The sequence below is a fragment of the Priapulus caudatus genome, unplaced genomic scaffold (genome assembly GCF_000485595.1).
Source record: "Priapulus caudatus unplaced genomic scaffold, Priapulus_caudatus-5.0.1 Scaffold485, whole genome shotgun sequence".
Lineage (NCBI taxonomy): Eukaryota > Metazoa > Priapulida > Priapulimorpha > Priapulimorphida > Priapulidae > Priapulus > Priapulus caudatus.
The window spans coordinates 134,124-151,729 of NW_014577546.1; the positions used below are offsets into that span (position 1 = coordinate 134,124).

Consider the following 17,606-nt stretch of genomic DNA (forward strand, 5'->3'; position numbering starts at 1 on the left):
CTCTCTCTCTCTCTCTCTCTCTCTCTCTCTCTCTTTTCTTGCCAGTACAGCAGGTAAACGTAGATAACAGCACTGTGTTTACTCACCCCCTCACCTTTCACCTCTCTCTGAGTCTCATCTTACAGCTGTTTGCATACGAGAAGCAGGTAGAGATCCTTCTTTCTCTCTTCCTCTCTCTCTCTCTCCCTCTCACACTCTCGCACTCTCGCACTCTCTCTTTCTATATATATATGTATGTATGTATGTATAAATAACTCTCTATATCTATCTATCTATCTCTATCTTTATTGCTCTCTCTCTCTCTTGCCAGTACAGCAGGTATGCGTAGGTAACAGCACCATGTTTACTCACCCCCTCACCTCTCCCACCTTTCTCATCTTACAGCTGTTTGCGTACGAGAAGCTGGTAGAGATCCTTCTTTCCCTCTTCCTCTCTCTCTCTCTCTCCCTCTCACACTCTCGCACTCTCGCACTCTCTCTTTCTATATATATATATATATGTATGTATGTATGTATGTATAAATAACTCTCTATATCTATTTATCTATCTCTATCTTTATTGCTCTCTCTCTCTCTCTTGCCAGTACAGCAGGTATGCGTAGGTAACAGCACCGTGTTTACTCACCCCCTCACCTCTCCCACCTTTCTCATCTTACAGCTGTTTGCGTACGAGAAGCTGGTAGAGACCCTTCTTTCCCTCTTCCTCTTTCTCTCTTTCTATCTCTCTCTCTCTCTATCTCCTTAACAGTACAGCAGGTAAACGTAGGCAACAGCACTGTGTGTACTCACCCTGTCACCTCTCCCCCTCCTCTACCATCTTGCAGCTGTTTGCATACGAGAAGCTGGTGGAGATCCTGCTGCGCACGGTGCAGCGCGACGACGATGAGGACTTCATCCAGCGCATCAGCATCTACCTGCTCAACAGTCTCGCCTGCCAGGTCGACAACCGCCAGCGCAACCTCATCGGCGTTAAGGGCGGCATCGAGGTGCGTGCGCGCTCCCACCCGCCGGCGCCCTCATGCGCGCGCAGCCCATACATGCCGGACACAGGTCGATTGGCTGACGGGTGATAAAAATATGGTGGTCGATGAGAGAAATGAATTGCGCGCTAGAGAGATAGAATATGTGAGTGAGAGAGAGAGAGAGAGATGGGGTGCGTGAGTGAGAGAGAAAGAGTGTGTGAGATTGAGAGAGAAAGAGTGTGAGTGAGAGAGAGAGAGAGAGAGATCTGCATCAGCATCTACCTGCTCAACAGTCTCGCCTGCCAGGTCGACAACCGCCAGTGCAACCTCATTGGCGTTAAGGGCGGCATCGAGGTGCGTGTGCGCGCTCCCACCCGCCGGCGAGATAGAGAGATAGATAGATAGAAAGATAGTCTGCCGCGCGATTTGTTTTTCTTGTCCCCACACGCGTAGCGGGTACACGCTGAACACTGGTCGATTGGTTGACGAGCGGTGTGTGAAGGTGGTAGTCGATATATTTATATATATATATCGTAGGCTCCCCGAGAGAGAGAGAGAGAGATAAGTAGCATGCCTCGCGATTTGGTCTCTTTTGTCGCCTGCTGTCTTTGCTCGCTCGGTATTGCGTTATGTTGTCGATTTCGTCTTCGTTGCATTCCCAGATGCGTTTACATGATGCGATACTGCAGAGATGTAATAGCGACACGCTCGATGTCTCCATCAATGGTTTTGTTGTCCACGTTCTCATTCGCATGCTGTAGCGACGATGTATCCGTCGTGGCGACGGCTTGTCATGGCGACGGTGTGTCATGGCGGCTTGTTGCTCGGCATATTGCAGATCATGTTGAAGCTGGTGGAGGGACGGCTGCACAACAACACGTGTGACGACGTGATGGAGATCGCGTGGAGCACCATGTGGAACGTCACAGGTCAGGCTGCAGCACTAATTCTTAGAAGTTAGATCCTTACATTGATAACTGGTTAATATTTATAGGCACGACTCCATAACCCGTCCTATATTAATCGTGGGTTTCCGGGTTCGTCTGTGCTACCACCGCATTACTATTCACGGGCGGGTTTCACGATGAAGCCTCCCTCTATCGCTCACCGACCGCCGCTAGCTTATCCATCAAGGTGTGGCCCCCGCACCGCGTGCAGACAGGGTCCAGCTGTTGCTGCTGCTGCGCGAGCGAGCGAGGCGTCATGCACGTACGAACGCACACACCTGATGCTTTTAATATAGCGCCTAACCGCGCGCGGCAACGGACCGCGCGTGTTTGTACAACGCGGCTCACAATTTGGCCAGAGCAAACGCCGAGGCTAGTGCAACATCTAGCAAATAGGTGCGAATAATTGAACGCGCTGGCGACTGCGGCGCGCGGGTGTTGTACGATACGGTGAGCGATGAGCTCATGGCGGGGGTAAGGCATACGAGGTAAGACATACAGGTGAGGCATACAGGTAAGACATGTAGGTGAGGCATACAGGTATACAATGCGGCGGGCATCCTCGCCCACATCGCGTCGGACGGCCGCGACGCGTGGACGATCGCGGCGCCACCTCGTCACGAGGTGCTCGCGCGCATGGCCGACACGATCGAGCGCTGGAGCCTCACGAAACACCGCAACATCAACTACAGGTGTGTTTGTGAGGGGTGGCAGGGGTGTGGGGAGGGAGAGGGAGAAAGAGGAGAGGAGGAGGAGGAGGAGTAGCAGAGATGCCAACCACTACGATTTATCCGTATTTTATAGGAATTTCTATTCTTTTGCACCACTATGACCAGTTTGTATCAAACTACGAATTTAACTGTGATCGGGAAAAAAAAAATTATTTTTGGTCCGTCAGTCTATAATACGCAGGGGAAAAAATACACGGGGCGGCAGGCGATTTTGCCCCTGAAATGCCAAAAAGAGCCCCCGAAAACATGATATCGGGGGCGACCCCAAAAGAAAAAGTTGCCCTGGGAATCGATTGTCCAGGTCGGTCCTGCGCCTTGCCGCTCTCGCTCGGCGTTGCTGCGATGCGATGCCTAGGCCTCTGCCGCTAGCGGCAGCCGGTTCCACGGCGCAGTAGAATTCATGGTACGACGCTTTCTCAAACCCCCTGAGCTTCCACGGCCCTTACGCGGGCCCTGGACCCCAGTTGCAAGAGACTTCGCGTATAAACAATCGATCCTCCTCGCTCGTACAGGCATACACTCCACTATTTGCGCTAGCCATAATACAATGTTTCATGTGCGTGGCAGCGTATGTACTACAATTTAGAACGTGTGTGTGTGTGTGTAAAATTAATAATTCCCCCTCCCCCCTCGAACTACTAATTTGATGGCCAGAAAGTACAGATTGCTTCAAATATATGTTGGCATCTCTGGAGTAGGTGGAGAGGAGGAGGAGTAGGAGGAGAAGAGGGGGAGAAAGATGAATGGAGCCTCACGAAACATCCCAATATTAACCACAGGTGTGCGAGAGAGAGGGTTAGCAGGGGTGTGGGGAGGGAGAGGGAGAAAGAGGAGAGGAAGAGGAGGAGTAGGAGGAATGAGGAGAGGAACAGGAGGATTGGGGGGAGAAGGAGAAGGAGGGGGAGGCAAAACAATAGGAGTGAGGAAGAGGAGTAGAAGGAGGAGTGGAGGAGAAGAGGTGGAGGAAGAGGAGGATGTTGAGAAGCTGGAGAAGTATTGCGATTGGCAAGATCATGATAAGAGGTAAAACTATAGGTGTGAGATAACTTTATTAATCTGCCTTAGGCATCGAAGGATCACTTAATGCGGATGTCACGTGACATTTGTAATTAGTTATTGTGACTCGTTAGTTTACTGCTTATACTAATCGCTGATCCACTCGGATGAGCGACATTGTATTATACTGTACGCGTTTGTGATGTGTTTGTTATATATGGAATGTAATTTCAGGTCTTTTAAGCCGATATTAAGGCTACTGGTACACTATGATACGCCACAAGTGCAGCACTGGGCAGTATGGGCACTGGCAAATCTCACCAAAGTCTATTGTAAGTCAAACCTATATTCTCACTGTCTTCCTACCTCTATAGTTTGACATTTGCTCTGGGGTAGTGGAATAGAAATGAATTTACAATATGATAGAGGCCCCACGAATATGTCTGGAGTGTTGTGGTGACAGCTTTGTGAGTTTAAACGATTGACCAACCTGTAATGAGTTCATCATTAGGGTTTGGAGTGGGTATACGTATAATCTTTTTCCATCGATCTTTCTGACACTGAGCATCCTGTTTCCTCACACCACTCGTGCTATCGAGAGATGTGATGCTCATCCGCATCTTCTTCGCGTGCGCAGCTTCCCGCTACTGTGAGCTGCTGAAGGAGGAGGGAGGGCTGGCGATGCTTCGCGAGATCGTCGACGACCCGCGGCCGTACGCGCGCATCAGGCAGCTCGCCGACATGGTGCTCGACAACTACCACAGCTTCGTAGACGAGCAGACGCACGCCGCCGACGCCGACGCGTTGTGACGCAGCTGGGGTGGCGCCCCCTGCAGGCACGATTGTCACAGTGGCGTTCCCTGCACGTGCGGTAGCCGCGGTGATGATTCCTGGACACACAGGGCCACCGCGGAAGTGTGAAGCGCGAAGCTCGATTGTAGCGGGTGGATAGAATCGTGATGGGGGGGGGGGGGGGGGTGACGATGACGATGAAGCGCAAATATAAGTTGAAGCTGGTCCCACTGTGTGTACAGCCGACCTGGCCGCAGCATGATGTCCCGGAAGATTGTCTCTGCGTGCATGCATGCGTGCGTGCGTGCGTGCGTGCATGCATGCGTGCGTGCGTGCGTGCGTGTATTCGTCAGCCCCTTACACCAGCACCACAGTGATTTCGGTTACTAATTCTATAGGCATACGTGGAAATGATTGGGCTTTCATAAGTATGCTTGGTCACCCGGCAGTGACAGATGCATAGCTCTTATTTTGTGTGATTAGGGGATCGGGCGTTTACGGAACAGACTGGGAAATTCGTTACAGTGCAACCACGCGGCATCATCATGTCATGTTGCATGTCGCTTGAACACCGTCTGGTGTTTGCTGCTCTAGCAAAAACTGTATCCATATCCACTTATAGACGGCTGTTTAATGTATCTCGTGAGAGTGCGCGTCATTGACATTGTTTACCGTTAAACACGCATGCACGTGTGTTGGTAATTGGATGACTTTGCATGCGGAACTACTTGCTCGGAGACAAGTAAAATGGTTTATCTAAACGGAATCTAGTAACTTCCGTGAAACTTCCTTATCTTATTTCTGCTCACGATTTTGTTTCGGTATGGCATGACGGAGGATTGAGGCATGTGCGTGGAGGCATGCCGTAGCTTGTTCACCTCTTCAGGCTGTTACACTGTTTCGGTGTAGCACCTCTTACCTTGTTCTGTTGAACATTTGTAGTAGGAACGTTGATAATTGCAGTCAGATCTCATACGACGTTGCATCTTGACAGTGGCTTGCTTCACACAGTCCTAGTACATAGTTGCAGCGGTGGGAAATCTATTAGGGGCAACGAGTGACCGTAGTTCTGATGGACATGAATTTTAAAAGCTTTTAACATTGTTTAAAACGTTAATTTTGTGGCAATTTTTGATTGTTTTCGTGAAAGCAATTGTTATCGCCATGCGAGATTCGACGGCAAACCTGAAACGGAGCGTGGGAGACGGAGAGAGGGGGTAAGGTAAATGGAGGTCAATGTCGCAGCTGTGCGAAATATAAATAGCTAAGTAATTTCTTTGTGAAAAATATTACCTTGTGACTGTTATTATAATCGTCGGCTGACTAGTTAGTGTAATTTGCGAGTGCATGCAGTAGTTAATTTCGAATCATGTGTATACACGGTTGTCATCGAATAGTTTTATGTCATTATTATTTATGCGTTACATGTATACTATATTAATTATTTAAAGCAAAAATTACAATCCCAAATCGCATTTCTGTACGTTGTACTCGGAAGCGATCATTTAATATAATGGACTGAGAAAACGTGTTGTTTAAGACACTTGTATTTATTGAACATTGAAATCTGATGAGCTGTCTGTTGTCGACATCTTATTTAACTCTTTTTGCTGAATGCCAAAGCTACCGTTAGCTGTACAGAAGCAAAGAGGCACTGCTAACGTTACAATGCCTGCTAGTGAAATCACCTAGCCTAGCTGTGAGTTGACAACAGGTGGAAACTCTATAGTGACATCTCATCAGCACATCCTTTATTGGTTCTCTTCATTTACTCCCCCATCTGTTAATGGGGGTAACAGAGATTTTCCAACATTACTTCCATGTTCTCTGGTAGCGCCTAGCTGATTATCCCATACTGTCGACTTAATGGCAACATATTTTTACGACAGATGGCAGCAGTGTCCGGTATGATTCCCGTAAAGCTGGCAGAAGCATCTAGTATGGCTATGACGTCGTACGTCTAAAGTGTCATTTGTCGAATGTATATCGAAGTTGAGTGCTGTGCAAAAGCTGTGACATTTTGGAGATATGATAGTAATAACTATTTGTGAGCTGACAATGTGCCTACTTCATATATAGTTCGCAGGTGTATAAAGGGACATTAACAGCCGTTGCACTAGCGTGCATCAACACACACCTACATCGTAATTATTGTCTAGAAATGTGTGCGTTTTAAGAAAAAGAAGAAATTAAAATGAAGGCACCGGTATACAATCGTACACGTTCTTTAGCCGACCAAAACCTCGCAACGACATCGTGACGCATAGCGTCCTGTCGTCTGCGATAGCTCACGCGCCGTCACTGGTATAACAAATAATATCTTGCTCTAGTGAGGCATGCAGGTGAACGGGTACTAATTGAATTGCACTTGACGTCGAGTCTTTCTTAGAGATCGGCTGATAAGTAGTCCTCTAGCCAAGGTCACGTTACGCACCAGCCTACGAGATGTAACCAGCACCGATGTATACTACCTCTGCTATACTGCATATCCGGATGTGTGCACACACACACACGCACACGCGCGTACGTACGGGCGCGCGTGCATACACGCACATACATAATAATAAATCTGTTATACACACAATATATCATCAGCGCACAAATATCAGAGAAAACGCGAGAAAAAAATAGAGAGATAGAAAGGGGAGAGAGAGAGAGCGCGCGCGAGAAAGACAATTTTCAGGTGCCTACCAAAATCCGATTGGTATCTAGAAGTTGTTTAAATCTTCCTGCAATACCTCATGATTCATCAAAGTGAACGAATCCAGGTAAAATAATGTGGATTTAGTGGGCCCAGCGCTATAGTACTTATACACAATTGCACCTATATCTGAACCGTATCATTCGCGTAGAAGAGAAATACGTCGGCACTAACTGCTTTATTAACCATCTTTAACGTAAAATTAAAACGCGTCCTCGAACGACAACGACGATCACTGATACTATCTAGTCCAAGTCTAATACTAATGTCTAAACACGCACACGCACGCACACACGCACACACGCACGCACGCAGCGAACGCGTGAGAGAGACGACGCGGAACGGACACGTGCCGGCGGCGTTTGTCGAGTTGCTGCCATTTTTTATCGGCAGACGATTATTTTCGCCCGAGCCATTCATTCCGACGAATGGTTGAATAATTACTACTCGCCTTTCGCAAAATATATAGGGAGATGATATGGAAATTACGTCGGTGATGTATATACACATATTCACGCGTTTAACTCTAATCGAAAAGAAAACTGGCGCGAATGGATGCGTTTTCGGCAAGCTATCGCTTTATTTTCGTTTATCGGAATAATTTTGAACGCAAATATAATGGCGGCTCGTACTGCGCACTATACGACATGCTACCCAAGTAAAAAGCTAGTAGAAAAATAAAGATAAGTAAAATATTAAAGAACGGCTTAGGCTTCCGCGTATAAAGAGGAAATGTTAAATTAAACATCATTACTCATCGTCTACGGAAAAAAACCCAGCAAATCACAATAACTAACGTTGTTAAAGAACATTAAATCACCATTAAACGTTTTCGCCAGGCTTTTCGAATACTAATTCCACACCGCACAATTTACCGATACATGATTATTGCCATAAGACGATATGATTTTAGAATAAAACAAGAAAATAGCTTAAATATAACCTGCCGAAAACCTCTTCCTTCCCACTCACTCTCTCACCACGACAGGCCCACCTTCACTCTATCCCCGCACCCCCAACGACACCCTGTCTCAATCCTCGTCATAAATTACAACGGCCCCCCGTTTACCATTATAGGAGTCACCGCGGCTAATGTGTACGTGCGTGTATCCACGGACGTCGTCTATGCGTGGAAGCGCGTAACGTAAAAGCCATATAGTAGCGACCTTTATTGCGACAGCAGGGCGTTCATGTGAATGACAATGCCCTCACATCGTTTCACCGGCTATTGATGACGGCGAATGAACGAGGCGGAAAATCGGGAAGACGCCCTCCCATATGGCTTTTTATCTGAAAGTCGCGGCGCGTTTGCTCTATCCATAACGGGCGCGCGTTCTCTCCCTTTCTCCTCCCCTCTGTCCCTCACTCTCTATTCCTCTTCTTCTTCTCTCTCTCTCTCTCTCTCTTTCTCTCTCTCGCTCTCTCTCTCTTTCTCTGTCGGGCTCATCCTCTAACGTGTGAAGTTTAGCTGTACGTCCGGTAGAGGCCTGGCCAAATAAATAAATTAACGATTTTCTCTTAGTAATCTCGAATGTCGCCATGTCTCGTCGGGGAATAATCTGAGAACCCGTAAATTTTTCACGCGGGACTCTTTTACTGTGGAAATGCGTGGACAGCCTATTCTACTAAGAAATCGGAAGGCATATAAGTTGCACATTTACCGCAGTAGTATCGTGTCAGGAATCTGAGTGATCTCGTGATGAATTATGTAGATGTATGTAATTAGCAAATGATTGTACCCGCTATTCAGCGAATGATATTCTGATTGAATCAAAATATCGTTTGCCATAGTCGGATTGAGGTTCACCTCTTTCATTCTCCACCTCTCTCGCTCTCTCTCTCTCTTTCTCTCTCTGTCTCTCTTTATTTCACCCTCCCTCGCTCCCTCTTCTTCCTTTCGCTATCTCTCTCTTTCTCGCCTTCGTGCTCGCTCCCCCTCTCCCCACCACACACACACACACAAACACGCGCGCGCGCGCGCGCATGCACACACACACACACACACACACACACACACACACTCAATCTTATCTCTGAACATTTTATATAAAAAACAAAATTCATGACGTAATAACTTAAGATAAAAACGTCACGTAATCACCGGAAATACTGCTACCATATAGTTGGTGCACTGGCATTGACCTTAACTACTAACTTTGCTGGGTTTTGATTGGCTGTTTTCGTCAACGTCTGTCATCATTTCAAGTTGTTTCTTATGTGAGAAAATTGCTAATAAGGGAGTTAAAAGTACAATAATAGTAACGGCTTTGGTCTAATGTTTGCAGTGCGCGATACGTAAATCGGAAGCAAAGGATTTTCGCTAAAACCGCGGTCCGTAATATCGAAGGTGAAGCCCTGCTCACGTGACAAGACGCGGCCTGAAACACAGCACCTTGTAGAATTCGTACGCGGGAAAACAAATGTTTGTAAGCTTCACTGAGCTGTGTATAATAACATTATAAAATAATGTTGTGATAAAGAGCTCATATCAGTGGTATGTCTACGTGTACGCTCGGCTTATTCGCCGGTTGGACAATTTTCACGTATTCACACGCACGATGGCAGCACCATCGCGGCAAGACGCACGAACTGAAACGGGGAACGATGGACCTACTACGTTGTTACGTATCAAGATCATAACACTTGATTCCGCGCCTAATCTGCAGAAACTCACGCTAGCTACTGCCATCGGTCCATCATTCGCATCCGAAATTCATCGATAAACGAATTTCGTGGAGTAAAAATAGCGTTGGTTGGTAGCTGTTAGAAGAGCGGGCGACGTAAATTCAATCTGTGCGATTGTAGTCGGACGTGACTGATAGTTACTATCTCTCCTCATTTATCGCATAACACTACACCGCTTCATCTTATTCTATGATATTTAGCGTATAACCCGGTCTGCCGGTATTTACAGTTGGTGCCTACCCTACAGAAATTGTCAGTAATGCGTACGTTTTTATCTATATATGTAGGCCTACAGAAGCAGAATCTAGTAAAAAAGGCCGCTATCGTAACTCATCTCTGGTCGGCTCATTTTATCGGTGTTTGATAATAAAGAGCAAGGTACGGCCGAGGCAATTTATCGAATTTAAACTGTTATCGAGTTACGGTACATTCGAAACAATATATTGTTCCCTTGTGTAGCTTAACTCCTGCCTAAAATCTTTATATTTTCTGAACACTCGGCGTTCATATACTGTAACAATGCAGCTTAAATCGTCCGATATATTATATGTACAGTCGATAAATATGAACGTATTTTTGCTAATTACGCTAACATATACATTCGAAAACACGCGTATAGCAATTTGCCGTTTGGAAGTTGCTACGCGGTCGCACACGCTCGCCAGTCCGTTTCCAATGCAGCGCGGACTAGCGTTATACGCATTTACACACCGAGTTACGCCATGTCGCGTATCGTCGGCGCAGTGACAAGTGACTACTTCTAATAAAAGCCCCACGAGCCGCTTTTAGTCGGCGAATCACGCGATGGTGTCGGTCGGCCAACATGGCGACTTCAGCTGGTGGGCAGCAAACAGCTGTGATTGTTCCCGCTACTGTTGCTATCGGTGCTGTTGGTATTAAACAACATGGCGTCTTCCGCGTACAACTTCTGCATCTTTTCGCTCTCGATTTCGTCGTCGGAGTTGTCCGCCATGTGCCGTGCCGCTTCGCTATCGTGTTTCTTTTTCGCCGTCGCCATTTCTGCGGCGTGTTTCTTCCGCCATTTTGTCCGCCGATTCTGGAACCATACCTTTAGAGAAAAGTGAAAGAAATGACCGTTAAATACATTACAAGCAATATATTATTATTTTAGGAATTTTATACCAATATTATTCTTTTTCATTCTCTTATAGTATATATATTTTAGTATTATATTGTTTATACATTTAGTAATATATTTTGCTCATTCTAAATAAAAAACAATGTTTCCGTCTTAACTACATAATTTGTAGTAAAGTCTTTAAAATAGACAAGCATATAAAATAATTTGCCAGCAAATAGCTTCAATATTATTTATATACATAATAACCTAGTATATCAGATGTGCGGTAATTGGTACAGGGCATGTTACGCGCATGGATAAAAACAGGCATGAGAAAATAACAACTAAATAAATCTAATTTGTGTAAAACGGAATGTCGACAAAATATGGAAGTAAAGCTAGAAAGATGGTCATGGACAAACACACCCATCTCTCGTGTAGGCTGTCTGCTTGGTTAATTATTAAGTCGGTAGTTATTTTAAATTAAGTATTTGTTGCACACAGGTTTGAGTTAATATTCACTGAAACATATACATACGCGCGCAAGCACATAATTAAAAATTCGGTTATTATTGCTATATCTACTATTATTTAATGACTTAACGCATGATTGTCTATCACTCTTTGGCAATACGTCGTCAGGTTATATAAACGTTTTTCGTTTACAATAGTTATTCATCGTACTTGCATAAGGCATTGTGTTTTAAATATACCCGATATAACGTGTATAGTTAAACATTGTTAGAACAAGTGGTAATACTGTTTCACACATGATGACAAACGTTATTCCGCTGCTAAATATACTTAAACTACTGCAAAAAAAATAGATAACTATACATACTACCAAGAGAAGATTATAACACATGTGTTATTATCTACTCTTGATACTACCAATCAAATTTACTACTATATCTCGGATTATTTACTGTCTAGATAGAGGTTTACGCGCACAACTTTTAGTTACGCGTGCGTTTACGCGCCCGCCATGCGGATTACATGTTTTACACTCACGAACCACGTTTGCAAAAACCCACTACAATCTGTATCGCGTACGATCTCTCTCTCTCTCTTTCTTCTCTTCTCTCTCTCTCTCTCTCTCGCCCATCTCTCTCGCCCCTCTCTCCCCATTTCCCCTATCTCCTTTTCTATCTTGCTTTCTCGCGCGCGTGCTCTCTCTCTCACTCGCTCTCTCTCTCTCTCTCTCTTCTCTCGTCTCTCTCCTCTCTCGGCCGCGCTCTTCTCTCTCTCCTCTCTCTCTCTCATCTCTTCCTCTCCTCTCCTTCGCGCGCGCGGCGCGCGAGGGTGACAGCTCCCAGACGCCAGCGGGTAGGTGTGTCAGTCTCTCTCTCTCACACTCGCTCTCCCTCCCTATTACTCTCTCTCCCTTTCACTCTCACTCTCCCTCTCTAGTTCTCCCTCTTTTATTCTCTCTTCTTCTCGCCCACCTTCTTCCTCTCTTCCCCCCTTTCTCTCTCTCTCTAGCTCTCATTTCATATACAAACGAGCCCATAGTAAACTGACGGGCACTTCTAGATGCACCAGCTTTTTAGCGGCTTATCTCTATGTACGAGTTTTAATCCGCCAGAACTCGTGTCTGTAATCGTGTCGCCCGCCGCTATCGCATCGCAAGATTGATCGACGCATCTCCTCCATTATTAATACCAACCCTCTCCCCTTCTCCCCCCGACGAAGTCGTAACACGACTCCTCTCCCGTATATGACGACACCGACGAAAATGAAACGGTAGTGTTTTTAGAAGGGGATGATGAGGCAGTGCAGTGGGGCGGGAGTGTGTGTGTGTGCGTGTGGGGGGGGGAGATTAATCGAATATGCGCGAAACATTATTAGGCGTCGCTTAATCAGATCGTCTCCGCCATCATTGCGTAATCCGTTTATAATTGAATTGCTCGTAACGTCCACCAGGGTGTCATTGTGACACCGCTACGCCCCCTATCTTCATGCCGATCGCGAGCATCGCTGAGCGCGAAATTATCGCCATAAACTCCGATATTGCGAAAATAAAATCTAAACGAGTACTAATGATCATGAGGCGGCGAGCCTGTTAGCTGGGGTCTAATGAATGCGCGCATTTTTATTGGAAGCATTATAATGGAATATCTTGCGTAGTGCGCGCATACATCGATTTAATCGAGAGTGAATGAAAACAAATTTAGATTTTTTGTCTATTTTTATTCACTCCTGATGTAATGATCTTTCCTACACGCGTAATTCCACGACGTATTTCACAAAGCTTGTGAGCGTCGGCGAAGCAGTTTTTAATGTCGACATAAACCTTCAGTCGTCATGTCACTGTTTCACGTACAAGAATTTATGATATGAGAATAAGACACATGATCCTTTTGATTTTTGATGCAGGTATTGAGTTCAGTTTGTCGAAGCTGCTACCATATGAAACTTGTCAGCGATTGGTTAAAAACACAAACTATTTAGCTGATGTGTTGCTATTATATATATATATATATATATATATATATATATACATATATTATAGTAACAAACAGCAACATACTAACATCAACAGCCCAACCTTTAATTGAATAGCTTCCGTGTATACTTTGCGGATTCGAAGATTAGTCTTTACATGTTTTTACTTTATCAAACAGTAGATGGCACCGGCCGCTCGGTTTTCGCACAAAGACACACTCGCGCCGAGCTCGCACACGCGTGTATAACCAAAGCTATCGAACACTAGGTTTGGTGTGGTAGCGGTTTCCGGCACCTTCAGCATAACACAGGCTCGGAGCACGATGGCGACAGCAACTCTCTTATTGAATGTATTCAATGTTTTTCACATGTACAATTTCTTACATGCCTACGTGACTAATCATGGAGTATATTATCAGAATATCTTATCGAATATCTTATCAGAATATAAGAATATCAAAATATATTATCAGAATGTTGCAGTGCTGCTATAACTATGTTAAACGAATAGTTTATATGTGTTTTATTATGTGTTTTTAATACGATGTAAAATAGAGACGCCTCGAAATTCACACACACACTTTATCATTATACCCGTAAAATAGCGCGATAGATATATATGAAAGCAAGACATATAACAAATGTGTCGGTATATGTATATATATATATATATATATATATATAGGCCGATTCTGCTTACTCGATTAAGCTAATCGCTAGATCAATCAGATATGGGCGCAATTGTGTATGAATATACGAATGTCGACACGCGCCCAGGCCTTAAATCCATACGGTTTCACCCGAATTCCGCCAGCTCCGTAAAAACAATAATTTTGCTTAGACAATTTCTGGGAAAAATTCGCACAACTTTAAAACCAATCAGATTTCGGTATGTACATATTTAGGTGCCACAAATATGCACGTGCCTATGAGAACAATAATAATTTTAGTACGGTTTAGGGCAAAACGGCAGTTATTCATCGAAAGACGCCATAGAAGGTGCACAGCTACAATACGCCGTCTTTAGTATTACTCACCTTACTCGCTGTAAGAAGGAGGAGAAGGAGAGATATAATTTAATAACGTGTCCCATTACGTGCAGGGAGCGAACGGATCGTTTAACAGGTATTTCGCCGTACCTTGACCTGTGATTCGGACATTGCGAGAGAATAGGCCAGTCTGGCCCGCTCCGGACCGGCGAGATATTTTGTTTGCTCGAACGTTTTCTCCAGGGCGAATATCTGATGTCCGGAGAACGTCGGCCGCGTGTGTTTCTTCTTTCCGTCCTTGTCGTAGCTGCTACCTGAAAGTCGAACGTGAAAATCAACAGCTGTTAAAGCGATTACGTCACCGTAAATAGTAAAAGTAAAAAAAATGTGTCGACTTTTTCACAAAATGTAGGCCTAAGTGATTCTGTTTACTTTTTTATGGTTAAATGTTTGCATTATACTTCCTATCTTGCTATTCCGTTCGATGTGAACAAACACTTTTGACTCATACATAGCCCATAGCAAGCATTTAATGTCCTGATCAATATATCAAATCGCCCAGATTTTTTGGATTTTTGACTAGTTGAAAAACAATCTTATCAGGTAAGAATTTGATGATACCTTTAGTGCCGTTAGTACTTACTGTTCATGTAAAAAATTGCAACAAATTTTTTACAAATATACACCATAGAAAATTCGTGACGTAGTCAATTTAAAGTTGCACTTATAGCTAGAGAGTATCATGGCGACGTCTTTGACATGTATAGTAAGGACAAGTGACAAAATACATTTTAAATACTAGTGCGGGACCCGGCGGCCAAGTAAGCAATCGGCTCGGTAAATATTTTACTGAGCCGATATTTCTTTTGATTTTCGACATTTTCTGCATTTCTAACTTCCGCAAAAAATTATTGCTGAATCGTTGATTCAATTCTTTCCACTACGAATGAGAATTTTTTAAGCCTACGCGTACGAAACCGCACGTTGATTTGTCACGACCGTGTATTGCACCGTTGTGTACAGATCGTTATGTGTAACTTGTATTGTAGCGTTATACATACATACACGGTGTTACATACATACGTGTCATAATTATCTGCTTCTCCCGCGCGCAACAGACATGCAAGCACGACAACGACGGGTAGAATCTGATAATAACGCGCGCGAGTTCCCATAACAAACATAACGAGAGTAATTACTAATATTATTTGGAAGATCACAAACGCTCACGTGCGTGCGTGCGTGCGTGCGTACGTGCGTGCGTGCGTGCGTGCGTACGTGCGTGCGTGAGTGCTGGCGGATATAAAGAATGAATGAATACTTAACGTTAGAGCGACAGCGACAGCGCCGCCGCCGCCGCCTTGCCAATGCTGCTCTCGTAAAAGTATATATTGTTTGATTATTTACTGTGATAGAGATGTTATCTCTGCCGTCGCCGTATTGCACAACGCGGCGTAATAATCATAAATGTCACGTCAACGATGCTTGATCAGCAACTATAACTATGAGGCAGGGCGAAAAGGATCGAATACTCATCATAAATTATGACGGCGAGATCTCTCGCTCTTAATCTCCGCATGTTGTTATGTATTAATATGCACGCTCGGATGTAGAGCGCGGGATTTCGCTTCGATCACTGTCAGGTGGCCGGATGGGTTGGTGGCTGACGTACGTAGCTTCGCCCCGGCCGGGAGGGAGGGTGGACAGCAACGCATGCAGTTACAGAACAGACGAGAGCCAATGCTGGCTTACAGATGCAGCGCAGCGAGCGCGCCGCGCATTGGTTATTAGCCTGCCGCTGACGGAACATGCGCACGCACACACGAACACGCACGCACGCACGCACACGCGTGTACGTATGCACGCACATACGCACATGTACGCTCACTCCCTCACGCAAGCACGCGCGAACGAACGAACGCCCGAGCACGCGCACAAGAGAGAGAGAGAGAGAGACATAGAGATCGAGCAATCATGATAGCGTGTGCGCGAAAAAAAATTTCATGTACCTACCAAAATCCGATTGGTATTTCGAAGTATGTAAATCTTCTTGCAGTTCCTCATATTTCATCAAAGTGAACGAATCCAGGTTGAAAATGATGTGGATTTATTCGTGCCGCAGCGCTTGCGCCAGATCTGCGCTCATAACGCACTTCATACACAATTACTCCTATATCTATAGCATCTTCCGCGCGGCTAATGCGAAAGAAAATTGGCCAATATAGAGAACGTTAAAAACAAGCACATTATATATATATATATATATATATATATATATAATATATATAGGCCGATTTGCTTACTCGATTAAGCTACTCGCTATAGATCAATCAGATATGGGCGCAATTGTGTATGAATATACGATGTTGACACCGCCCCCAGCCTTAAATCCATACGGTTTTCACCCGAATTCCGCCCAGCTCCGTAAAAACAATAATTTTGTTTAGACAATTTTCTGGGAAAATTCGCGACAACTTAAAACGCAATTCAGATTTTCGTATGTATATATTTTAGGTGCCACAATATGCACGTGCCTATGAGAACAATAATAATTTTAGTAGCGGTTTAGGGCAAAACGGCAGTTTTATTCATCGAAAGACGCATAGAAGGTGCCACAGCTACAATACGCCGTCTTTAGTATTACTCACCCTTACTCGCTGTAAGAAGGAGTAGAAGGAGAGATAATAATTTATAACGTGTCCCATTACGTGGCAGGGAGCGAACGATGCGTTTACAGGTATTTCGCCGTAGCCTTGACCTGTGATTCGGACATTGGCGAGAGAATAGGCCAGTCTGGCCCGCTCCGGACCGGCGAGATATTTTGTTTGCTCGAACGTTTTCTCCAGGGCGAATATCTGATGTCCGGAGAACGTCGGCCGCGTGTGTTTCTTCTTTCCGTCCTTGTCGTAGCTGCTACCTGAAAGTCAAACGTGAAAATTAACGAGCCTGTTAAAGCGATTACGTCACCGTAAATAGTAAAAGTAAAAAAAGGTGTCGAACTTTTTCCCAGAAATGTATGGCCTACGTGATTCTGTTTACTTTTTTTAGTGGTTAAATTTCTGGCATTATACTTCCTATCGTTGCTATTCTCGCTTCGATGTGAACAAACACTTTGACTCATACATAGCCCATAGCAAAGCATTTAATGTCCCGATCAATATATGAAATCGCCCAGCTTTTTGGATTTTGAACTAGTTAAGAAACCAATCTTATCAGGTAACGAATTGACGATACATTTTTGCGCGTTTATTACTTATTTTCATGTAAAAAATTCAACA

At 44.8% G+C, this 17,606-nt stretch overlaps 2 protein-coding genes across 2 annotated transcripts in view; one reads left to right on the plus strand and one right to left on the minus strand.

Annotated features, from left to right (window-relative positions):
- LOC106810903 (protein zer-1 homolog) overlaps positions 1-6,626 on the plus strand; it is a 20,309-nt gene extending 13,683 nt beyond the window's left edge. Inside the window, exons 12-17 of the mRNA XM_014814373.1 lie at positions 824-985; positions 1,268-1,315; positions 1,800-1,895; positions 2,449-2,600; positions 3,870-3,967; positions 4,273-6,626. Of these exons, the coding sequence (XP_014669859.1) occupies positions 824-985; positions 1,268-1,315; positions 1,800-1,895; positions 2,449-2,600; positions 3,870-3,967; positions 4,273-4,445 (729 nt within the window). The 3' untranslated portion in view covers positions 4,446-6,626. The remainder of the gene's footprint in view (positions 1-823; positions 986-1,267; positions 1,316-1,799; positions 1,896-2,448; positions 2,601-3,869; positions 3,968-4,272) is intronic.
- A 3,093-nt stretch (positions 6,627-9,719) lies between these two features.
- LOC106810904 (homeobox protein Nkx-6.2-like) overlaps positions 9,720-17,606 on the minus strand; it is a 13,227-nt gene continuing 5,340 nt past the window's right edge. The window contains exons 2-4 of the mRNA XM_014814374.1: positions 17,087-17,245; positions 14,479-14,642; positions 9,720-10,882 (exon numbers count right to left, since the gene is read on the minus strand). Of these exons, the coding sequence (XP_014669860.1) occupies positions 10,646-10,882; positions 14,479-14,642; positions 17,087-17,245 (560 nt within the window). The 3' untranslated portion in view covers positions 9,720-10,645. The remainder of the gene's footprint in view (positions 10,883-14,478; positions 14,643-17,086; positions 17,246-17,606) is intronic.